General features: G+C 39.1%; 1 protein-coding gene across 6 annotated transcripts in view; it reads left to right on the top strand.

Annotated features, from left to right (window-relative positions):
- The window catches only part of PDLIM5 (PDZ and LIM domain 5), a 304,885-nt gene that overhangs the window by 265,295 nt on the left and 13,265 nt on the right, over positions 1 to 26,325 (top strand). For all 6 annotated transcript variants that reach the window (XM_006900747.1, XM_006900746.1, XM_006900751.1 and 3 more), the window contains one exon: positions 21,343 to 21,523. In XM_006900747.1, the coding sequence (XP_006900809.1) occupies positions 21,343 to 21,523 (181 nt within the window). The remainder of the gene's footprint in view (positions 1 to 21,342; positions 21,524 to 26,325) is intronic.

The raw sequence follows: 26,325 nt of genomic DNA on the forward strand, positions 1-26,325 counted from the left end.
AAAGTTGCTTTCAGTTTTTAAATATTAGAAGCAGTGCTTTGTAGGTCATTCATATCATTCTTTCCTGAGAAAAATTAGTAGAGTTGTAACTGTTGTGTCATTGTACCCAGTATATGCCAGCTTTAAGTTTTGATTCAGATAGTGTTTTGCTATTTCCTGTGACTGCAACTGTTTATACTCCCAACAAAGCATGCATGGTTACAGACCCTCTGATTGTTCACAAGTTCTAGTGCCTGTTTAGATAGAGTCATTTTCCTAGAAATATTACTTGTAGGAAGAGTTATTTCTTCATAGAAATGCTATGTTGTAAAAATCTACGTGGTACTACTTAATCTCGGCAAGTAAAACACCACTTTAAAATTTCCAATGCATTCCATTGTTATAGTTTATATTTTATAAGAGTAAAATACAATATGATTGCCAACATTGTTTCTATCATTTATGGTATTTTAATTAACAATGCTGGTGTTTAGGGATACTAATTACTAGGAGCCTAAATAAAAATATCTTTCATGGTGAGAAGAGTCACTAATGTTATTTTGGGTCTGTTTTAAGCAGGTAATTATTAGATGTAGTGACATAATGTCAAAGCATATCAGTTGCTGACTGCACTGTTTGATTACTAAATTGGGTGACCTCTACTCATCACTAGTAGCATTTCTGGGAAAACTAAATTTAGAATTGAGAACTTAAAAGGATCAAAATAAAATTGTTTGCTTACCCTTGTCTGCCTTTATTTAAAATGTAATGGTAGAACACAATATATTTCCAAGCCATAATCATCTACCATATGAAATAAATATATACTACATTAATAACATGAATGGCCATCACTTGCTGTTCCTTCATCTATAAAATTTATATTGCTCTGGATTATCTAGCACTTGTTATCAGTTAAACATTAAAGCTTCATTTACTTGGGAAGTTAATAGGAGCAGGGATTAGTTCATGTCAGGATCATGTAACACTAATTAACATAGCATATTTGCCTGGTGCTCAAATGCTAATGCAGCTTGAATAGCTTGTGGTTGAGTTCGAGATCTAGTCAAAGCATAATTCTATTTCTTGGCCTCAGTGGAGGTATTATATACCAAAGCAAAGAGGCGTTAGATTAAGTGACATTCTTTTGGACACCTGTTTAAAAAAATAACATGCCGTATTTGGCAAGCTTAGTCTTTCAATACAGAATGTTGTAGCTTGGCCAACTGAAAAGGTTAATATTTCTTTCATAACTGATAATGCTGAGCTGACATTCCTCATACTTTCTAAATGTCTTTAATATTAATATGAACTTTTTTAAAAAAAAATAAGGGTCAATGAAGGCAATTTTTTCTTAATTGTTTTCTTCAGTACAATTACTTTCTTTTGGAAAACCTCCTCAACTCAATCACTGAATGTTAGTAATGAACTGATTATCCCTATATGAAACATCTTTAGCTTAAATTCTATGGAAAATTTCAGTTGCTTCCAAAGTTTAAAAATTTCTTGTTTATTTTGATCTTGAGAAATTTATGGATGTTTTGCCTAAATTGTGCTACCTGGATGTTATTTTGAACAGTTAGCTGCCTTTTACACATGCATAGGGAGTTTCATTGTAAGGAATTATGTTGAAACTTTGACTAAATTTTCTGTGGAACATTTCCAACCAAATTATAATAGAAGCACCTTTTCTTTGACTCTTGTCCTCACGAACAGTTGATTGTTGGAGTGCTGAGGTAATACGGAAAGCACAGACTAGCAGAGCCCAAATAACATTTTCATTTCCCCAGTAGAATTAGCCTTAGTGAAAACTCTAGCTGATTTCTTAGCTATTGTATTTAAAAACCATTAAAACCTGTTGATTATTTATATTACATTTAGTTGCCTGAGCCATTCAGTTTTGGCTTCTTCACACTTTGGGATAGAATTAAGGAGTTTATGGTGGTTAAATTTTTTCCTGAGATGTGAAATAGTTAAAAATAGCCTTGCAATTATTGTTCTCTCTTTCTGCAGTCTTAACACCAAGCAATCCCATTCAAACCATTTCTTCTTTTCATGAAAGAGAGAAGGTTGCCATTATTGACTTGTGTTTTGCCCAGTTACTTTCAAATGTTTCTCTCACTGAGCACCTTGTCAAGTTACCCTAAAGGAATGCAAACAGGGAATTTTTCTATCTCACTATTCTCTTTAGGGTTTGAACATTTTCTCATTAGCAGATTTTACTCATTTTCTCTTCTGGTTAAGATTTTAGTTGAAGATAAATAGATATTTCAGCTTAATATATTAGACCCCAATTTTAAGGAACTATCAAAGATACAGACAATGGTTTATGAAAAAGTCCAAAAGGGGGAAAGGGGGAAAGGAGTGGAGGTGAGGAAGAGGGAAATCACTAGGATAACAGAGTTCTGTGGGCAGAGAGGGGCTAAAGGGAGTAGGGGAAATCCAGTGGGGACCTGAAAAGATGGGCTAATAGTAAGCATAGATCAATGGTTATTAATTTTATAAAACACAGTGCATATGAATGATCATATGAAGCACAATATGAATGGAACAATGTGTGAAACATAATGTATCTGAATGAAACACAATGTGTGTGAATTTCCTATGCAAACCAACTTAAATAAATGTAAATAATCATATTATTTGTAAAAAAATATAAAGTATTATGTGCATTATATGATGCAAAGTTTTAAAGAATCTTCAGCTACTATGTATCATTATGTGATTATTGTTGTTATGTGCCTTCAAGTCACCTTTGACTCATAGAAACCTTGTGTTCAACAGCTCTGAACCCTACTCTATCCTGAGCCAACCTTATTGTCTCTGACACACGTAATCCATTATCCCAGTCACTGAATTAATCCATCTCATTGAAGGCCTTCCCCCCTGCACTGTTGCTCCACCCTCCCAAGCATGATGTCCCTCTCCAAGGATTGGTCCCTCCTTGTAATATGCCAAAATATGTCATGCTGAGCTTAAGTATCCTTGCCTCCAGGGTGCAACTTGATTTCACCCTCTCTAGGACTAACCTATTTGTTTTCCTAGCAGTCCATGGTATATTCAGTACAGCACCACAGCTCCAAAGCATCCATACTCCTTCTGTCATCCCTAGTCATTGTCCAGCTTTCTGATACATAACACTTAATTGTGAAGGCCATGGTCTGGACCAGGCTCACTTTATTCTCCAGACTGACATCGTTGCTCTTCAGTACTCTGGAGCTGCCACTGACAGCAGACTTTCCCAATATAATTTATCTTTATGTGATACCATTGAAATTACATTTTCAGATGGTGTTCTGTTGACAGAAGCTGCACTGCAAACTCTTAAGGCATGTTGTTCAAATCTACTAGCTGATCTGCAGGAGATACATGGATAATCTTATCCCAGCAATTTACTGCCTCAGAAAACCTGCTAGAGGGTCAGCTGTGGGTTGGTTCAGACTCAACTTGGACATAAAGCAACAACAACAGTATGTGCCAATAGTTATGCTCAGCCTTTTACCTACAGCCTCGTTTAATTTCCATAAGGAATCTTTGAAACAATAATTATTACCTCCATTTTCACACTGATGAGGAAATTAAAATGGGGGGAGAGGGACTAATTTGAAGTATATGGATTGGAAATTAGAAAACCTGAATTAGAATCAGGGATACAACTTTAAAATTCACTCTTGGTTGTACTACTAATTAGGAAAATGTTTATGCTACCGTAAAATCATTGCTGGCGAGTAGGAACTGATTCATAGCCACCCTCCACTGCATTCTCAGAGGCAGTAAATGTATAGATGCAGATTGCTCATCTTTGCCCCTCGGGGCTGCTGGGAGTTTCAAACCACCAAATAGGCATCATGTTCAAGCTCCCTGTGGACTGCACCGATTTCAAGAAGTTTTATTTCAGTACTGTGTTAAAAATACACAAAAAGACGTATATTTGAGCAAGAGGAATAGAACAACTCTGTATTGAATGTATTTTGGTATCATGACAAGGACTTCAGAATTTAATTTTATTGGATCCTCAGAATAACGCAGTGCAGTTGGTGTTGCTGTTATGTTCATTTTATTGAGGTTTATATTGGTTTTTGCAAAGTAACAAAGCTGGTAAAGGGGTGGATCCAAGACTGGAGCCTGGAGCTGTTTGAATTTGAAATACACGCATTCATTCGTTAACTATATATTGAGAGTTCTGCTGGATGTCGGACCCTTGCTTTGCTCTAAGAACAAAATAGTAAATAATAACTAGAGCCACTGTGCTTTGGAAAACAGACTAAAAGAAATTAAATGCAAAAAAATGTTGTAAAATCTCTGGAAAATTGGATTTGATGTGGTCTTTATTATATATGCAATTTCTGATATTTCTAATTTATCACCTAAAATGCATGTATGTATGCATATAATTATCTTTATCATGAATATGTATATTCATAATAATATATGTTAGTATAGTAAATCATGATAATAGTTTCCCAAAAGCTTGTCCTTATATATGGTATGTGGCAGTATACTTACTTTTATAATGTTTGACATATAAATAAGAAAGAATGGAATTGCTAACAGTTAAAAGTTCTTTTCCTCATCCTCACAAGTGATTTGGAGTTCACTTTTTTCAGTTTCACATCTAATGCAGGAAAATAAACATTTTATAAGCAAATACAGAGTTCTTTCCCTTAATGAGATTACACTCTTAATAGAAAATACAAACAAGTGAATTAACAACCTTATTAATGTGGTATGATTACTAAAGATACATCCAGGAGTCTGTTGGTACAGGAGAAGTAGTAAAGATTGTTTAGTGTTAACACTAATAAGTTCATTAATATGAAAGGAATGGCAAGCAGCAAATTCCAGTAGTCTGTTTATTAGATCAATACTTCTGTACAGTAAATGTTCTTTGAAAATTTACAGAGTGTAAATCATCATACAATGAATGGGTCTATACAGATTAAACTGTAGTTCTTGTTCTTGTTCTCATCTAATTGAGAACAAAGCCCATGATACAGAAACCCATATGCAATAATAGGAATGGTTGCTATGATGCTAAACACTGTGACACTGATGGGACAAATGCAATAATGATTACCCATAGTGTTTAGTGGAGCTCCCAGATGAAACAGGCTTGGAAGCAGGAGTGGCATCCACTTTCAAAATAGCTTGCTTCTGAAAACTATGAACTTGGAGAAATGATGAAAGTTATACAAATGTTAGGACTTTCGTTCATAGGATCGCTGTGAGTCGTTGACAACTCAACAGCACTTAACAACAACGACACAGTTATGGCAATCTAAAAGAGATAGGAGAGAGAGAGAGAAAAGGATCCTGCATCATGGTACTTAGGAAAAGCCATGGAATATCTAAAAGGTTATAAACTGACAGGCTGCTTAAGTAAAAAAACTTCATTGCCCTCAGGATTAGGCAGTGGGGTGGAATATTTTAAATGAGAGGCTATTTTGGTATCATCATGCTCAGAAGGGCGGAGGGACGGCACAGGAGAGGAAGACCACAGATGAGATGGATTAACACAGTAACTGGGGCTGTGAGTCTGGCTCAGGACAAGGCAGACTTCAGAGCTGCTGTACATAGGGTCACTCTGGATTTCGGGCGACTTGACGCGGCACATTAACAACAATGTGATTATTCCAATGTCCTGATCTCTCAATTCCTTGACATCCTTTAATTACCCTTTTACTCAACTTCAGACCCTATTTTTCATATACACATCCTTTACTGGTTTTGGGTGCCACTTAGCCAGTACTGATTGATTTGTAATGACACTAGAGAACAGAGACTTGCCCCATAAGGTTTTCCAGGTGGTGGTTTTTACAGGAGGAAAAAAAAAAAAGACCAAGGTCTTTTCGCCTGTGCAGTGGCTAATGAGTTCACACTACCGGGCCTTTGGTTAGTGGCCAAGCACTTAACCATTTTGCTAATCCTAACTTTGACTTTATCCTACCTAGTAACTGCAGTCCCTCTGTAAGAGAGTTCTGCCAGTGAAGTCCTGTAGGAACTGTACTCCTAACAAAAAGGCAGCATCTCACTGGTGGTGTGAGCCCAGCAGAGCGTCCATTGGAGAAAGGCACTATCCTCCCTTTTGGTTGATAGTCTCAGAAAACCTACTAGAGGGGTAGTTATGGGCTCATTGTTCAATAGCAATGAGTTTGAGATATTTAATCCTTCTGTGTGAGTTCTGGTGGCTTGTTGTTGTGCTGTCAACCCAAAGGCACATGATTTCAAATCTACCTGCTGCTCTGTGGGTAAAAGATGGGCAGTCAATTCCCATGCAATTTACTGCCTCTGAAAATCTGCCAGAGAATAAGCCCCTAGTCAACAGGTACCCAGCAAGCACATCATCACCACAAAGGGAACTTTAGCAGCTTGGTCCACAGAAAGTTGCATTTGCTAACCCCAAAGCAGCACTCCTCTGGTGGTTCTCACCCACCAGCTCCTCTGCAGAAAACAGATGAGCAGTGTCCTGCCTTGTGATTTACAGCTGTAGAAAGTCATTGGACTCCACAACAGGGAGGAGGGAGAGGGAGAGAGAGAGAGAGAGAGAAGGGAGAGAGAATGCCTCTACAGTCTCAGTTACAAGCCGCCTGTTCCACTTCAAGAACCAATACCTATCTTTACAATCTCTGTAACACTTCAACTACAATAATATCATTTCCTTTCCCTGTAAGCCACTAATTAATTCTTCCTAACTTTTCACTATTTCTGTTATATTTCTTGTTATCCAGTTTGAATTTCATAATTATTAGTTACCTCTTTGCATACTTCCTCAGTTCTCATGCCATATTAAAAGTCCTTGATTAAAGCCACTAGTGTTACGTGCTTTCAGAACTAGCCGACCCTCCAGCAAGATTTCCAAGGCTTTAAATCACATAGGGGGAGATTTCTTATCTTTCTCCACCCAGCAGCTCAATTTTCTACCCACTAGGCCAGTTTGGATAGAATCAGTTGCAGCTGAACAGATGGATGTGACTTCAGGGATACCTACAAACATACCAGCTGTTTTTATTGTTATTATTAGGTGCCATGAGCCGACTAAGACTCATAGAGACCCTGTGAAGAACAGATCTGAACCTTGCCCTTTTCTGCACCAGCCTTCCACCTCCGATACACTCAAGCGCATCGTTGCAGTCACTGGGTCATGCCATCTTTCTTTCTCTGAGCCTCCACCATTCCCAGCAGGATATCTTTTTTCCAAGGACCTACCAGTCTCATTTTAACCAGGGTACTCCTAACAAGCAAGGTTAGTGACATCTCATCTCACATGCTTTAAGCATGTCATCAAGTCCTTGGAGAAAAGACTTTGTGCTTAGAAAAATGAGATCAGCAAAGGGGAGGAGGATCTTTAAAGAAGTGGGTAGACCACAGCAGTGGATCACGAGGATGGCGAAGAACAGGACAGGTTTGGATCTTGTTCTTAGTGTCTCTCTGAAGGCGCTTAGCAACAGCTGTTCACTTCAAGCTGTGGAGCTTATTTTTACTTAAGAGGGACCCTCCCTTGGATTTCTGGGGCTATGAATCCTTAGGGGAGGAAACTGCTCTTCTTTCTCCCAAAGAACAATGGGGGATTTGAATGACTGACCTTTTGGCTAGCAGTACAGCACACTATACACTATGCCCCCAGAACGTTTTCAAGTGTGTTCTTAGTAATAGTAATGTTGTTGTTGTTGTTTGTGTCATTGATTCAGAGCCGAGGCAGTAAATTGCATGGGAGGAGACTGTCCATCCTTCTCTCATGGAGCAGCTGGTGGATTTGAATCATGTACCTTTGGGTTTGCTGTACAGCTTCTAACCACTAAGCCACCAGAGTATGGCTAATTGTTGTTGCTGTTATGTGCCATCAAGTCGTCTGTGGCCCTATGTACAGCAACTCTGAAGCCTGTCCTGTCCTGAAACAGTCTCACTAATTCTGACACACCTAACCCCATTTCCCCAATTACTGTATCACTCCGTCTCATCCTGGGTCTTCCTCTCCTACACCGTCCCTCCACCTATCCAAACATAATGTTTTCCAAGGACCAGTCCTTCCTGCTCACATGCCCAGAGTATGTGAGACAGAGCTTCAAAATCCTAGCCTCAAAGGAGAAACTTGGTTTTATCCTCTCCAAGACAGACTTATTTGTTTTCTCCATGTTATGTTCAAGACTCTCCCCAAGCACAACTTGAAGGCATCGATTCTCCGACTTTCTAATGCATAGCAAGTAATTACAAAGACCATGGCCTGAATTAGGCTTACCTTAGTCTCTAGACTGACAGTGTTGTTTCTTACTCCAGAGAGATCTCTGACAGCAGATTTTCCCAGTGCAGTTAGTCTTTTTATTTCCTGACTGCTGGTGCTAAGAGTGTTGATTGTAGAGCTGAGCAAGGTGTAATTGTTAACAACCTCAATGACTTCTCCATCTATCATAATGCTGCCCAGTGGTGAGAATCTTTGTTTTCTTGATGTTGAGCTTCAGTTCATATTGAAGACAACAGTTCTTGACCTTCTGCAGCAAGCACGTCAGGTCCTCCTCAGTTTCAGCAAGCAAGGTTGTGTCATCTGCATAACATAAGTTGTTGATCAGTTTTCCTCTAATCCTGATGCCACATTCCTCCTCATAAAACCCAGAATGATTGAAAAGGTATGGAGACAGGATACATCCCTGATGCACTTCCTTCCTGATTTAGAACCATTCGGTTTCCCTGCTCTGTTCTGATGACTGCCTCCTTAAAAAGAAGTTTCACATGAGCACAATCAAGTGTTCTGGAGTTCCCATTCTTCTCAGTGTTAGCCACAGTTTGTTGTGATCCATACACAAATGCCTTTGCATAGTCACTGAAACACAGATATGCATTCCTCTGGTACTAGTCCTCTATTTCTCTCCAAAGAACACATTGTCATCACTTTTTTCAAGATATGTGTTTGTTCTTTTGGCAGTCCGTGTACTCATTAAATTCAAAATTCTTCTCTAACACCACAACTCAAAGGCATCCATTTTTCTTGTGTCATCTTTATACATTGTAAAGCTCTGAGATGCGTAGCAAGTGATTTAAAAGATCATGGCCTGAATCAGGACCATCTTAGTTCTCAAACTAACATCATTGCTTCACTGATGAAGCTTCTTCAAACATACTTTGGGCTTTTTTGTTGCTAGGAGAGGCTATTTCTTGAAGAAGGAAATGATGCCTGAGAAAGTGGAAAGTCAGCAAAAAGAGGAAAACCTGAAACCAGGTGGACTGACGTAGTGACTGCAGAAGTGTGTCATAGACTGTGAGATTGACACAGGATGGGCCAAGGTTCAGGTCTGTTGTTAATAGGGTTGCTGGGAGTCTGCTCGACTCAGCAGCACCGAAGATATTAACAACATATATCTCTAGTGTGTTACTACCCACTCCCTCAGAAAGTCATTTCATATCTATTTTCTCCTCTTGTTAGTCTCCTCATATATTACCATAAAAAAGTTTTTGAAATGGGTAAAAATTGTGTTGTAATAATATACTGTCAGCAAGAAGCATATTTTAGACTCAAATCGATTGAAAATAAAAATCATAAAGATAGACCATGCAAACAGTAACCGTAAGAGGGCTGAGTAACTGCACTGAACAGTGATCCTCATTTGGAGATGAGAGCCCTCTTCCAGGCTCATTCAGGCTATTGTCAAAGGAATTGTCAAAATTCAATTCCTTACAGCTCTTTAAGAAGCAGCAGTGTTGGCACCTGGTTAAGATGTTTGCTGCTAACTGAAAGGTCACCAGTTTGAACCTTCTATCTTTTCTCCTGGGAAGAAAGGTGTGGCATCCTGCTTTCATAGAAGATTTATAGCTTTGGAAACACTTTGTTCTATTCTGAACCCACAGGTTCACTATGAGTCAAAATGGCACCAGGTTTGCTTCTTTGGTTTTCCTTGGAAAAAATTCTATAGACCACAAATCACACTTTGTAACTCTTTTGCTCTGAACTCTAATGGGTCTGCTGTTAGTGGAAGCTAGTAGAACCCTTAACCATCTTCTCAAGGTCCACAATCAGCTCCCCATTATCCAATCCCCTGTTATATCTCTGACCTACTTCCTTCCTTACTTACCTCATTTCTTCAACTTGAGGCACATTTTTTTTAGACATTCCACCTCTTTCCATCAAGCTTTTTACACTTGTTCCTTCTGCCTGGCTCCTTTTCCCTAGAGAGCTGCATAGCTTGCCCTCGCCTTCTTTTGGTTATTACTCAAGTACCATAATGTCCCTGGCCACCTGTTCACATTTCCCCACTCATATCCTTACACATATACACATTCTCCACATCTCTCCTGCCTGTTTGGTTTTTCTCTGTAGTACTTAATATCTAGTATATTTTATTTATCTCATTTATTGCCTCATACCAGCATGCACGTTCTACGTAAATACCACTTCTTTTTTCTTCTTTGTCTCTTGCTGTGTTGCCTACACTGAGAACAGTGGCTAGCACATACTGCATTTAGTAAATACTTGTTCATTCACTGAGTGAACTTGTAAAAATGTTTGTAAGATGTGTGATATCCATGTTACCAACTTGGAATTACATCCCACCAGCTTGTCTTGTTGTAGAATCACATTTCTCCTACTTTATTCCCAAAGGCATTACCGTCAAGTTCATTCCAACTTGAAGTGACCCTATAGGGCCAAGTAAAACGGCCCCGCAGGGATTTAAGGTTTTAAAATCTTTATAGAACCATGTTGCCGCAAGCTTTCTCTTCTATTAGTTAGTGGTTTTGAACTGCTAAACTTTCAATTAGGCAACCAATAGCCAAGTCCTTAACCATTGTGCTGCTACCAGAGTGTAATCTATATACAAGTGACCCTAATTGTCTTAGTTGACATTTTAAAATACATCAATATTACTTTAAGACTTGTCCTTTTTTGTTTGCTGTCATGGTTAGGCTTATTTTACCTGTGCAAGTTTACCTTCCCTCCTTTGCATTTATAGTCTTGAGAAACAAGTCTTGTATGCCTTTTAAAATATAAAACTATAGTTGGCCTCAAAACTCATTAAATGGAGCACTTGAATGGGCTTCAAACTAAAGAGAATATTCTATGAAAGTAGAACCACGAGGCAAGCTCTGGTGGCCTAGTGGCAGGAAACTGCACTGTAATCCCAGAAGTGCACGGTTCAAATCCACCAGATGTTCTGCTGAAGAAGGAGGAACAGTCGCCTCCTGTACCAGTCAGATCCAATTTGATGGTACACGCATATTAAAAAAGAAAGAAAGTAGAACTATGAGTATTTTTAAATGCTTCAAGTCTGGGGACTAAGGTGCGCCTGATAAAGGCCATGGTCTTTGCAATTACTTGCTATGCATCAGAGAACTGGACAATGACTAGGGATGATAGAAGGAGAGTGGATGCCTTTGAGCTTTAGTGCTGGAGAAGATTATTGAATATCCCATGGTCTGCTGGAAGAACAAACAAGTTCATCCTGGAGAGAGTAAAGCCAGGCTGCTCCTTGGAGGCAACAATTTTGAAGCTTCATCTGACATACTTCAAACATGTTGCAAGGAGGGATTAGTCCTTGGAGAAGGATGTCATTATTGGGAAGCAGGAGGGATGGCACAGGAGAGGAAGATGGATTGATTCAGTCGCTGGGGTAATGGCGATAGACGTGTCGGAGACAATTAAGATTGGCAAGGGATAGAGCAGGGTTTGGGCTGTTGTACATAGGGTTGCTATGAGTTGCAAGCAACTCGACAGCACATAACAACAAGAAGTTGGAAAGTTTAGGCATAATCCAGTAGAAATGCAGAAGTAAGGATATTTAAAATATGGTGTTTGTTTGAAAGAAATTTTTGTATTTTTTTATTTAGAGTTAAATCTTGAGAACTAGTCACTGTGGGTTCTATTCTCTTCTGCCCTTTTTCTGCATGTGTTTCTGCATGTATTGGTGAGTGTATATATGCAATTTCTCCATGTCTCTCTTCAATTTCACTTTATTCCACTGCTGTGTAATTCTTGGGTTCTCTTCATACTAAGCCCTTGCTAAAAGTGGATCAAAACCTAATACTGGTTTATAAACTTTACTGATTTTTTTCCCTTCATTAAGTAGAACTTCATATCTCATTTTTACTTTTGAGCACATGAGCTGCTTTTCCCTTCCTGTATTAGGCTTTGTTTTTCATTTATATTGCTACTGTGAAGAATCCCATTTTTTTACTTGACTCTTGCTCAGCCATGTAATTTTAAAGAAATTCATTATGCTCCCTCTATATAATATAGTTACTTTGTATCATGGTAACTAGAACTACAGAAGCAAGCAGTGTGCATATTGTTTTGAAACTAAATCCTTTACAGGTTGTGCCTATAGCAATTTGCTATTTCTTTCGCCTTTCTATTTTCTTTTACTCTGAACTCCTCCTTGGCAGTCTTCCCTACCTTTATTTCCTTTTATTTTCTTTTTGGCCTAAGTTTCACAGAAGATAAACATAGTTAGAAGTGTCAAGCTGTATCCTTCTCTTTGAGCCAATCACAGGCTCAGCTCTCTCTCCTCCCTTCATTTGTCAGTCAGCAGGTATTTAGTGAGGACTCACAGGGTGGGAGTGCTGCACTGTAAGAGGTAGCTGAATACTTAATTCCACTTTGCAGTTATCCAAGCTTGTCATTCCAGTTCAGACAAATGGAAACCCAATCTGACTTGGAACAAGAAGAACTTCTTCAGTGTTAATCCTCTGTTAATGAGTTTGTTAAATTAGACTTTGCTGACATTGAGAAGAGAGTGCATACTCTGTTGTATGTAAGAGAATGTATTGTTTAATTGGTACATAACTTCAAGTACATTGCTAAAGAAAGATGCTCTTTCAGCTTAGCTCAGGAGTATCAAGTGCAGCCAGAGTTTACACTGAGCATGCGTGTTTCAGGAAGGAGATGTGGCTGAAATAAGAGTAGTTTTCAAATTTTTTTAAAGGTACAGAAAGAATTTCTTTACTAGTTTAGAGTGCTTTCACTATGCAAATTTTATTAAGGAGCTACTAAATTATTTTAAGGTTATATTTTCAATATCGTTTACCTTATTTATTTATAATAAACCTTATTACAGAAACTTTAAAGAGGCCTTTAAGAATGATGATGATGATGTTGTTGTTGTTAAATGCTGTTGAGTTGAGTACGATTCATATGAAGAACAGATCTAAACCATGCCCTATCCTGTAGCATCATGATCATCTCTGATGTGCTTGATCCCATTGTAGCAGCCCTGTGTCAGTCCATCTCATTAAGAGTCTTCCTCTTCTTCACTGACCCTTCCACATGATGTCCTTTCCCAAGGAATAGCCTCTCCTAACAACATGCCCAAAGTATGTGAGACAAAACTTCCACCATCATTTCCTCCAAGGAGCACTCTAATTGCACTCCCTCCAGGACATGCTTGTTGCTTCTCTCGGAGATCCATGGGACACTCAGTACTCTTTTCCAGCAAGATAACCCAAAGGCATCGACCTTTCTTTTGTAATCAGATCTCACATGCATAGCAGGTGATTGAAAAGACCATGGTTTGAATCAGATGCACTTTTAGTCTTCAAGCTGACATTATTGTTCTTTAATAGTTTGGCAAGGTCCCTTTTAGCAAACTCTCCCAGTGCAGTATGTCTTTTGATTTCTTGACTGCTGGTGTTATTAATGTTAATTGTGGATCCAAGCAAGATAAAATAATTGACAACTTGAATCTTTACTCCATCTGCCATGATATCTCCTGTTGGCCCAGTGATGAGGATCTTTATTATCTTGGTGTTGAGATGCAGTCCATATTCAGCCACAGTCTTTGATCTTAGGATTACAATGCTTCTCTGTTCAGTTGATGTTCTGAGATAGTGGGGAGTTTTCAGATTGAGACAGACTGAGAAGGACTGGCAATCCACTTCCGAATTAACCAGCTTTTGAAAAATCCTTTGAACAGTAGGGGGGCACTGTTGGATATAATACCAGAGGTAGAGCTTCTTTTGGTATAGAGAATGTATGAAGTATGAATGTAGAAAAATTGGAAGTTGTCAAAAATGAAATGAAACCTATAAAGTTAGACATTCTAGGCATTGCTGAGAATGAAAAATTGGAAAAGAATGGTGTTGCATTCATATTTACAAAGACTGTTGCAATATCTGTTTTGAAGTACAATGCTGTGAGTGATAGGATTATTTAAGTATATTAAATAGGAGTTAATATTCTAAATGGCATAGTGGGCAAAAGAAGAATGAAAATCACTGATGGGAACATTAAAGAAGTTATCATTGAAACTGTGCATGACCTACAACTTGCTTGTGGTTAAACAATAGATCTTACTTTAACCCTTCCTGCTTTTCGACCAAAATGGGTAGATTGCAGGTAACTGTGCCATATGGTACAAACAAGTGTATTCCTTAAGAAAAAGAAAGAGTTCATGAAAAATGACTAGTTTGCAGGACAAAAAGTCAATTTCTTAGAGCTGTGTTCTCTTCAGGAGTCCTTTTGGCATAGTGTTTAATTGCTCTTCTGATAAACAGAAGGTCAGTGGCCCGAACCCACCAGGTGCTCCATGGTAGGAAGGTGTGCCAGTCTGTCTTCTAAAAGGTTAGTGTTGGAAACCTGATAGGACAGGTCTGTTCTATTCTGCTCAGTCACTGTATATCAGAATCCACTCTTTAGTGACAGGTTTGGGTTTTTTTCTTTTGGTGTTTCCTATTAAAAACCTGACACTTTAGAGCTATTGCATTGGCAAAGAATATTAAAATATATCATAGACTGCCTAGTAGTGAGAACCTTCACTGCAGTCTCAAATGTGCACGGTTTGAATCCACCAGTCGCTCCATGGGAGAAGGCTGGGCTGTCTCTTCCCACACGATTAAATGCCTTTGAAAACCCTCTGGAGGGTCAGTCATCTGTGAGTCAGTTCAAATCGATGGTACTCAACAACAGTCAAAATTAGAGATGAAGATAGTGAGATTATCTTAATTACTTTAGACATGTTTTAAGGAGAGACAAGTCCCTGGAAAATGAAATCATGCTTGGTAAAGTAAACCAAAGCAAAAAAGCAAACCCTCTGGCATCAAGTTGATCCCAATTCACAGTGACTATAGGACAGAGTAGAATAGTTCCATAGAGTTTTCTGACACTGAAATTCAATGAGTAGTTTGTCTTCTTTGTCTTCCTGTAGAGCAGAGGGTAGGTTCGAATCTCCAGCCTATAGATTAGCAGCCCAGTACTTACCCCAGTATACCAGGTAAAGCAGAAGGTCAGAAAAATAGAGGAAGACCTTCAGTGAGATGAACAGACACAGTGACTGCAGCACTGGGCTCAAACCTGTTCATGAAAATGAAAATGCTGCAGGATTGGACAACATTTTGTTCTATTCTACATAGGATTGCTATGAGTCTGACCTGACTCAGTGCATCTAAGAACACGTCACCTGTAACTCTCATCAATAGACTGGTGGTCTCATATTCAGTACTTTTATGGAAGGAATCAATCGGTGGACTTGATCAGATGAGTTATACTGTAATTCATAGAACCCAGTTATCTGCTACTGTGACGAACTCAACAAGTATTTTAGAGAATTTGAAAAGTGCACTGTGTTTGTTCCTCAGAGTGGGTGATAGGTTCTTAAATGTCTGTTTTCCTCACATGAACTTTGTTAAATACTCAGAAGCACAGATTGACATGTTCCAGGAGTAAAACACTTCTTTTTATATCAAGTACATACCAACAGCTGTCTTAACACAATTCAGAGCTCAAGGCAGAACTGATTCCTTTTGAGACAACAAGTAAGGAGCTCGGCCTCAGGCTTCATCTAGATTTACAGCTAAACGATACGCCTTACTGAAAACATAGCAAATGAAACCGTTTACCCTAGTTATAGTTCACAACCTAGTTATAGTTCTTGGTCTAATTTGGTGTGCAGAGCAATGGTAACATACAGTTCAGAGTTCTATTAAATTGTATTTTGATCACAGGAAATTTAGCCTACGTGGGTTTTTTTGGTGGGTTTTTTTTCCACACATATGTAACTAGATATTTTCACCTGGTGGAAACATTCGGGCGCTCAGACTAGCTCCGAGCATGTGACTTCTTGGTTTATCTTTGAAGATAAATTGTTTGCCAAATATATATAGAGAAAATAAAATGAAAGAATTTGTTGATTAGGACCTTTATTTATAAACTAGCTAAAAGTTGAGGAGAAAGCTACAAAAAAGTAACATATCTGTTTTCAGATTAGCCAATTTGTAAACATTCCCCACCCCTTTCTTGCAGGAATTCATTAACAAGGACACTTCTTTGATAGTGATAAGAAAAGTTCCAGTGTCCTAGTGTTTTAAATTATACAACATGTTGCTCTGCTACCAGCCAATTCATGGAAGAATGATAGTTTCCCCCTATAGATGATCTCAGAAATGCAATGAGGGTTTGTCGTGAGTCAGAATCAACTCAGAAGCAATAGATAATGTTTTTAATAGTAACCACTTGTCAAAAAAGTTTAGAAGACATCTTGATGGGAAAGGAGGAGAGTTGAAGAAAGAGAGGAAGAGCCCTTAACAAGATGGATTGACACATTGGCTGTAACAGTGTTGTTGTTGTTAGGTGCTCTCGAGTCAAGTGTGACTCATTGACTCATAGCCAACCTGTAAACAATAAAGTGAAGTCCTCTCCTATCCTGTGCCATCATCCTCATCTCTGCAATATTCAAGCCCATTACTGCCGTCACTGTGTGTCAGTCCATCTCATTGAGGGTCTTCCTCTCTTTCTCTAACCCAGTAACAATAGGCACAAGCATATCAGAGATTATGAGAGGAGATGGTCCAGGCGAGGATTAGGGTTGCTATGAGTCTTAGTTGGCTCGATAGTACCTAACAACCACTCATCATAGGCATTGAAAGAGGTGCATGCATGATCTTGCACAAAGGGCATAAATATTAAAAAGGAATTAGTTAACAAGAAGGGAGCTCCGGTGGCATAGTCCAGGTCCAGGAGGAGCTGTGCTACTAGCCCAGAGGCCACACACACCTCTCAGCTAGTCCAAATCCACAGGTGACTCCAAGGGAGAAAGAGGTCCAGACTCCTCCCATGCGATTTACAGTCTCCATAAACACACTGGAGGATTAGCTGAGTCAGGTCTGACTTGACAGTGAAGTGAGGTAGTTAATAAGAAGTAGGGATAGAGTAAGGAACCAAAGTAATTTTGAAGAGGAATAAAGTAGTAGACTGCACATTCCCTGATTACAAAACACAATAAGAAGCCACAGTTATCAAAACAAACTTCCACTGGTATAACAGAACGCAAACCAGTGAGAGAGAATTGGGAGTCCAGGAACAAGCCCATACTATACTGTTGGGAGCTCGGATGGCAAGCAGCTGAGCTGCAATCCCAAAAGTCCACGGTTCAAGGCCATAAGGTGCTTCGTGGGAGAAGGATGGACAATCTCCCATGTAATTAACTGCCTCTGACAACCTGCCGGAGGGTCAGCTATGAGTCGGTTCCGACACAGTGGTACACAACAACACTATGTCATCTGTTTTTGAATATGGATCTTTCAATGGGGAAATAAGAATCTCTGTAATTAGTAGTATTTAGAAAGATTAGATTTATGCATGGAGAAGAATGAGTCAAAATCCCTGTCTTCATACTGTACCAAAAGCAATTCAGCATTATATGACATTAATATGAAGACTAAAAAAAATGTAATATTCTTAGAAGAAATACAATAATTATTTAAATATAATAACTACAGTAGATAATTTTTAAACAGTGGGTTATATGTAAGTAATTGTAACAAAAGGAACCCCATAAATTAAATAGTATATCAAAGGACTTCATAAAAAATTGAAGAAACAACTACAGATTAAGAGGGATGAATCAGGAGTTCTACTCCAATATTTATACCCAAGAGACTTTAAATTGGCAACAAAAGCAGACCCACGTTAACTAGTGTGCATTGCAGCACTACTCACAATAGCCAAGAGATAGAAACAAATGTCAATCACAGGATGAATGGAAAACAAATGCGGTCTCTCCGTGCACTAGAGTATCACTCAGCCAGAGGGAGAGTGAAGATCTGCTCTATGTTCATTCATGAATCTCAAAACCCTTACCTCAGGAAAACAAAAAGACAAAGATTGATGATTCTCTTATATGAAGTAATCATAACAGACTAATATATAAAGACCAAAATTTCTTAATAGTTCCTCTACCATAGTGTAGACCTCTAGAGAAAGACATCATGCTTGGTAAATGTCGGAGTCAGTGATGAGGAAGACCCCCCAGGAGATGGATTGACACAGTGACTGTAGAAATGTACTGATGCTCAGGAGAGATTGTGAGGCTGGCGCAGGTCAGGCAGGGCTTCGTTATGTTGTTCATAGGGTGCTGTGGGTCAGAAATGACTGGTGGTTGTTATGTGCCGAACCGACTCAGCTGGCCCTCCAGCAGGTTTTCACAGGCACTCAGTCACCCATGAGGAGATTGCCCATCCTTCTCCTGCAGACAAGCCGGTGCATTTGAACTGTGTGCCTTCAGATTTCAGCGCTGCTTCTTACCTAAATACAACAAGGGGCAGGAGGCAGTCAGAAAGAGGGAGTTTTGCTGATGAATGTTTGTTTATGGTCCTGAGAAACTGAGCAATGACAGTGGGTGGTAGTTGGAAATACTTAATATAATCCATATGAGTAAATTGTACACCTGCAGATTGTTGAACCTGAAACCCAGGATTTCAGCTTTTAGAATTAGACAATTAGATGACAGGTAACAACATTCCTATTGAGATGAGAAATAGAGCACAAGGAAGAGGAAGTAAGTTTGATCTGCACTATTCTAGGTTTGAATATTTTTTTAGGATAATTACTAATACAAAAATCTTTCTTTAGTTTTGTAACTCACTGGGAAGTGTCTAATAACAGCTAAAATATTAATTATAGACTTTGTGAAAAAAATTAAGTGAATCTATAAAATGATAAAATAATTAAATAAATAAAATAATAATGGATTGATTCAGTGACTGGGGTGATCAGGATGGGTGTGTCGGAGGCAGTGCAATTGGCACAGGATAGAGCAGGGTTTAGGGCTGTTGTACACAGGGTCGCTGAGTCGCAAACGACTCGACGGCACATAACAACAACAACAACAACATAAAATAATAGGGATGATGGAAAGAGAATTGATGCCTTTGAGCTGTGGTGCTGGAGAAGAGTGAATATACTGCTATATATAGACTGCTAGGAGAACAAATGGGTTGGTCCTGGAGAGGGTGAAGCCAGAATGTTCCCTGGAGTCAAGGATTCTGAAGCTTCGTCTGACATACTTTCGCCATGTTGCAAGGAGGGGACTGGTCCTTGGAGAGGGACCTCATGTTTGGCAGAGTGGAGGAATGGTGCAGGAGAGGAAGACCCTCGATGAGATGGATCGATTCTGTGAGTGGAGTGGTGGGAATATGTGCATTTGAGATGGCTGGGTTGGCACAGGATAAAACGGCGTTTAGGGCTCTTGTACATAGGGTCGCTATAAGTCACAAACCACTCGATGGCACATAACAACAGCAACACCCCCCCAGAAGCATCTTAAGTCTTTTATTAAGAGTCTTACTTTCTTGACTTTTGCAAAATTAGGTCTGGTTCCAATAAACATCAGCGTGTTTGCTAAAAATTTGTCAATGCAAAACGAAAAGATTTCTGTTACTTTGAAAGGTTAAAAACTGCTGTGTCTTTGTGATACTCATTGTTGTGACTTTCCCTATTAATTATCTAAAAGTCAAATGTCTTCTGCTTACTAATAGTTATCATGTGGTCATTAGGGATGGTAAGTGATGGCAGTGAGATCAAAGAATCATGGTTGATTCTACAGTAAGCTAGGAAGCTGGAAATCCTGCTTCTGGCTTTAGCTCAGGCGGAGGTTTTGGTGATACTTTCTGAACACACTATGTCTCAGCTTCTCCATCTGTTATACTGAGCTTACAACTGCTCTGATCTAACTCACAGAAAGGTTGCATGGACAAAGTAGGTAAGTGTAAGTGTGCTTCCGAGGTAAAGCTGCTCTGTGAACACCATTAGTGGAAGTGACTAGAATGGTTAATCTTTGCAGACTTCTTGACCAAATAAGGCCTCACAATGGATTTCCACCAAGCAAATCAAGCATGCCATGGAATTTAGTTGTGGTGGTGTTGTTGAGTACAATCAAGTCAGAACCGACCCATAGCAGACCCTCCAGCAGGTTTTTAGAGGCAGTGAATTGCACAGGAGGAGACTGCATATCTTTCTCCTGCTGAGGAGCTGATGGGTTTGAACCATAATGCCTTCAGGATTGCAGTGCAGCTCCTCACCACTAGGCCACCAGAGTTCCTTAGTAGTTGATTACTGTATAGTCTTTCATGGGGGTGAAGGGGAAATCTCATTACAGACATCTGTTTCTTTGAAACTAATATGCATTAAAGATTGATCATGTGTGAATTAAGTAAAACTTCCCACCAAGTAGCTTCTGAGAATCCATAATATCTAGCTTACAGGTTCTGTAACTTGAGGAGGATATGGTTTAATAACTTAGTGCTATTCAAATCAGAACCAACTCATAGCTGGTCATTCTAGCAGATTTCCAAGACATAAATTGCATGAGGAGATTGTCCATCTTTATCCCAAGGGGCTATTGGTAGCGTCAGACCACAAGAGAGGTGTAGTGTTTTGGTTAGCAAGGCTGCTCCCTATGGACTAGGCCACCACAGTTCTATATGTATTTAACAGCATTGAGAAAGTCTATAAAACAATGTGGAGAGAAGAAAAAGAAATCAATAGAGTATTTTTTCAGGTAACAATTACTACCAGCTTTAAAATTACCACTAGCAAATAGATTAAGATTCTTTCATTGATCTTATAAAAATATTACATGTTTCTCATGCTCAGTCCTGGCTCTAATGCAGATTCACTCATTGCAGCTCAGTAAAACATAGAGTAGCATAATCTTCTAGGAAAGAAAAATAGTGAGAAGCAGAAAAATTGTTTCTTGCCATAATCCTTTAAATGCTCTTACCTCTGCTCCCAAGGGAGCTCTAGTGGCATAGAGTCCACAGGGAGTCTAACTGCTGACCTAAGGGCCATGCCTCTGGTGGCTCCAGTCCACCAGTGGCTGAATGGTAGATGAACAGTCACCTCCTGTGTGACTCACAGCCTCGGAAATGCAGTGGAGGGTTGGCCATGTTTTGGTTCCTACTTGACAGCAACAAGTTTCTGAGAAATCTACTTCCCTTTACTCTTCAGCTATACTCAGAGAGCCCTTTGTTAATTTGAACACTCATGTGTTCAGTTCTTGAGGAGAATTGAGCAAGTATTTAATTGGTCAGAAGCTGCATAAAAGAGATCCTGTGCAGGCTAACTTCAGAAACATTTCTTTTTCAGCCAAATTTATCTCCTTTCTCTAACAGGGGACCGTTTCTAGTGGCACTGGGTAAATCTTGGCACCCAGAAGAATTTAACTGTGCTCATTGCAAAAACACTATGGCCTACATTGGATTTGTAGAAGAAAAGGGAGCCCTGTATTGTGAGCTGTGCTATGAGAAATTCTTTGCTCCTGAATGTGGTCGATGCCAAAGGAAGATCCTTGGAGTAAGTATTAGAAAACATACTATTTTCTGTAAGTTTTAAAAACAGAGTGATTTTCTGTTATGATACTCTTTTGTCATCAGTAATTTTTATTTTCTTCTTCTCTCACATCTCTGCTTTTGTTACTGTGTTGTTAATATAAAGAAAAGCTAGATAGGCTTAGAGAGAAGCATGTCAGACTCATGGGGTTAGCTTGTCTTTGGTTTTGTCTTCCTGAGTGCTGGCTTGTCTGGTGAAAGTCTGGTCACCGTGGAGGTAAAAATAATTTACTGTGGGTGTGCTGCTTCACCAGGGCCCTGTTTGCTCAGTAACGGAGACCTTGCACAGGACCACACACATCAGGGTTCTCAGCACTGACACCTTCACTGTTTTAAATTAAATTCCATAGCTTTTTAAGAGCAGCATTTCCCCAGTTGTCAGGGTTCAAGTGTAGGACACAGATTTCATGAATTGTATAAAACGTGAGACTTATAAATGATATGTTTTTCTTGAATATATATAATGCTTAAAAATATAACTTTGGTTTTATGAGAGTACATATGTGGTGGAAAAATAATTTCAAACTCATACTTTTTTTTAACCAAAAGAGTAATTTAGGAATCAGATACCTAATAAATAATTATGAATGAATAAATTTCCTGCTATGGAATACACAGTTTGCAATTATAAAGTAAGGCTCAGTTTACTATTATGAGTGAGCAGGAACTGGGATTTTATTTTAAAGGCAGCCAAGTTGCATGGCCTCATTTAAAATTTAGAACGAGATTTCTGAATTCTAATATTCTTAAAATGAAAATACAGTCATGAAATTTTCATTCCTAATGACTCAAGTAATGTTAATATTAATTATTGTGTTGTTGTTGTTTTGTGTACCATTGAGTGAGAACTGACCCTCCAGCAGGTTTTCAGAGACAGTTAATCACAAGGGAGGAGACTGCCCACCCTTCTCCTGAGGAGCATCTAGTAGATTCAAACCGTGAACCTTTGGGATTGCAGTACAGCTTCTTACTACTAGGCACCTGATTTTATATTATCTCTTTAAATTTTAAGTTTTTAAATACCTCCTTAAAATATTGAGGGTCCTCAAATTAATTGAAATATTTTTATATTATTATGAAACCCTGATGACATAGGTTAGAATCCTAATCTAAAGATTGGAGCTTTTCCACAGAGAAAGGCACTCTTTATAACCAAACCAGACCAACTGTTATTGAGGCAGTTTTGACTCATAATGAGTGTCTTTGAGGTTTCTGAGGTTATAAATCTTAATGGGAAGATATTTCCTATTTTGTTTCTTTGGAGCAGTTGGTGAATTTGAACCACTGACATTTTGGTTGGCAGCACAGGATACTATGCACTGTGTTCCCAGAGCTTCTTTGGCAGTCTTTACATCTTTGGAAATCCAGTGGAGATTTGCTATGAGTTTTAAACAACTAAAAAGCCATGGATTTTTAAGTGGAATGATTCAACATGAACTTCTCTGAATAATGACAAATATTAGTGTAGTATACAAGAATAATTTTTAGTGTGTAAGTGTGCTCTGTGGATCAATAATTAATACAGTAATAAAGCAAAAGTTAGTAAGAGTTATTTTTAGAAGCAAATAAGGTTCTCCCTCACTGCTATAGAGCTGGAAACGACTCATAGCTGATCTTTCAGCAAGTTTTCGGGAGGCAGTAAATCAGGAGGTACCAGAGGATATGGCCTGTTTTTCTCTCATGGAGCTACTGGTGGAGTTAAACCATTAGATAATTGTCACTGCTGTGTTATTGTTTGCTCTGAAGTCAGGTACAACTCGTAGCAGCCCTGTGAACAACAGACCTAAACCCTGTCCTACCCTGCCCTGTCCTATCCCATCTTCATCACCTCTGACACACTGGGACTAATTGCTTTAGTCACTGTGTCTATCTGTCTCGTTGAGGATCTTCCTCTCCTCTCTGACAGTCCATCTTTCCAGACATGATGTCCCCTTCCATGTCTCCTAGTACCATGCCCAAAGTATGAAAGACCAAGTGTTACTATCTTTGCCTCCAAGAAGCACACTGGCTGCACTTTTTCCAAGATATGTCTCTCTGTTCTTCTTGCTGATAAGTAATCCACATGAAAGGCGGGTTTCAAGTCCTACCAACTTTCAGCAAGCAGCGTTCTGTCATCTACCTCACACATGGTAGTAAATGTAATAGCGCTTTTTGGATGATCTGCAGCAATATTTTGCTTGAATGTGATATTCATGATTGTTCAATAATTTTCACGTTCTCTTGAATCACCTTTCTTGGGGATGGGAATGAATATGGATCTCTCCTAGTCAGTCAGCCAGGCAGCTGTCCTCCGGATCTCCTGGGCATAGACTGAAGAGCCTGTTCAGGATTACAGCTGTTAGTTGAAACATGTCACTTACTATCCTGTCAGTTCCTGGAGCTCATTACTTCATGGATAAACCAGAATTTTACTGAAAGGGTAGATTCTCAGATGGCATTTTATTAATTTGATGACCTGTTAAAGAATAGGAATATGTGTAGGTGTGAAAAGGGATGTAAATGCTTAAAACTACGGAAAATGGTTATGATTGAGTGTACTTTGTTGTAAATATCCATGATGATTTTTTTATATCTAACTGACTGCCACTTTATTAGTGAATTATGGCATGTCCTAATGCTAGCTCCTCATTTTGCATAATTTTGCTTTGTTTTCACAATATTTTATTATAAATGCTTTTATCCTAGAAGAATTGTAAAAATCAGAGAGTCACTTTAAAAGATGCACTCAGAGGTGCGGTGGTAAGTGCGAGGCTGCTAATCAAATGACTGGCTGGCTGAATCTACCAGATGTTCAAGGAAAGGTAGATGTGGGATCATGTAGGATCCTGCCTTCAAGATTCATGTCCTTGAAACTTTAGGGAGCAGTTCGACTCTGCCTGGTAGACTTGTTATGAGTCAGAACCAACGTGATGGCAGTGAATTATGTTAGCTCCTAATAATCACTGCTAACTTTCTAATGATAGAAATGCTCTGTTTCTGTTGTTGCTGTTATTTAAGTACCCAGTGTTTGTTTGGTAATTGAAGGGAAGTGGATCAAGAGGTGACATGAGAAAAGAAAGGAAGCCAAAAAGGGATGTATTATGATGCTCGCTGCCAGTGGACTGTTGAGACTTTTCCTGGCACACAGAAAAGAAACTGAGAAATGGGCATAGAAATCTAAAGCCTCACAATTATATTCTCAATGGGTGAAGTAGCTGGACTACTTAAACACAATTTCCTATGGATTCTGTTGACTGACGACTTCCCCTTTGATATATTAATTTCTCAACACTTATACTTAAATCCTCTGCCATTCTGGAAGGAATACTCAGAGTCAGAGACACAGGTCCTGGCAGTGGAGTGTTTTCTGCAGCAGTAAGGCCTGCAAGGTGGGGGAGTATTAGTGAGATGCCGTGAGAGAATCTGGTTTGTTTGGTAACCATTGTGTTTCTGGCACTTGACACCAGGCTTGGCATATAGTATAACTCAGTAAATATGCTTTGAAGAAAAGACCTTCCAGAACTTTCAGGATTAGGAGTTACACTTTTATGAGGCCTAAACATACTCCTGAAAACCATCTCTGAGAGCCATCAGTTTGCCAGGTCCTGTGCCAGGCTCTATAGAGGTGGAAAAGTGACTATCCATAGAGAGAGGTGTCGACAGAGAAAGTCCTCAGCGCCTTGCTCCGTTGAGAAACCACATGTGCAAGCCACAGAAAAGAGTAGCTTCTGGGCACACAGTGGCAGTCCAGTTTGTTCTTTATAAGAGTCTGCGCTTTCTAATACTGCTTTAACAAAAAAATCCCACAAGTAGGTAGCTTTGCAAAATAGAAACAGGTTTTCTTGAAGTTAAAGACACTAGAAATCTGAATTCCGAGCTTGCCTCTGGAGGGAAGTTTCTTCTTCTTTAGGTTCTCCTGGGCATGCAATTGCATTTGCCTTGTATGTTTATACTCATATGGCCTCTTCTTCCATATATCTGTGTGTGTGTGTGTGTGTGTGTGTGTGTGTGTGTGTGTATCTGTCTGCTCTTTTTGAACTCAGTTGTGATCAGATATCATACTCACTCAACTGTGCTGTAACCTGATTAACATAGCAAAAGAAAACCCTATTTCCAAACATAGTATGATTGAGAGGGTCAAAAAAAGAGAGGAAGACCGTCAGTGAGATGAAATGACATGATCGATGCAACATTGTCCTTGAATAGCAGAGGATAGAGCATAGTTTCTATCTGTTAGTCATAGGGTTGCTGTGATTCCCTATAAACAACAGATCAGAGTTGACTCCACAGCACCTAACATAAACAGGCTTTACAAACAGGCTCACACCCTCACATACAGGAGCCAAGAGTTTGATACAGTCATGTATTATGTCCCTTCAGGCATCATCTGACTAGTCTATACATCTGTGGGCCCATGCTTCTGCTGGGCATAAAATGCTACTTACATGTGTAACCTATAATGGATATATATTGTGCTGTTTTTATGTTCCATTGAGTCGGAACTGTCATAGCTGACCCTTCAGTGGATTTTCAAGGCTGTAAATCACATGGGAAGAGATTGTCCATCTTTCTTCTGAGAAGCAGCTGGCAGGTTGAACTGGATTGACAGTGCAGTTCTTTACCCAGTAGGCCACCAGACCTCCACATATGTGTTAATAGTAATGATTAAATGCCTATGATACTGGTTTATATATGTTCTGGTCTATATATATAAAAAGTTGGCCAAAATAAAAGAGATGTAAATCAAAACCAGAATAAGATATGATCTCACTCCAGTAGCAGTGGCAA

Source organism: Elephantulus edwardii, unplaced genomic scaffold (assembly GCF_000299155.1).
Source record: "Elephantulus edwardii isolate Elephantulus edwardi_28Jun2011 unplaced genomic scaffold, EleEdw1.0 scaffold00294, whole genome shotgun sequence".
Taxonomy (NCBI): Eukaryota; Metazoa; Chordata; class Mammalia; order Macroscelidea; family Macroscelididae; genus Elephantulus; species Elephantulus edwardii.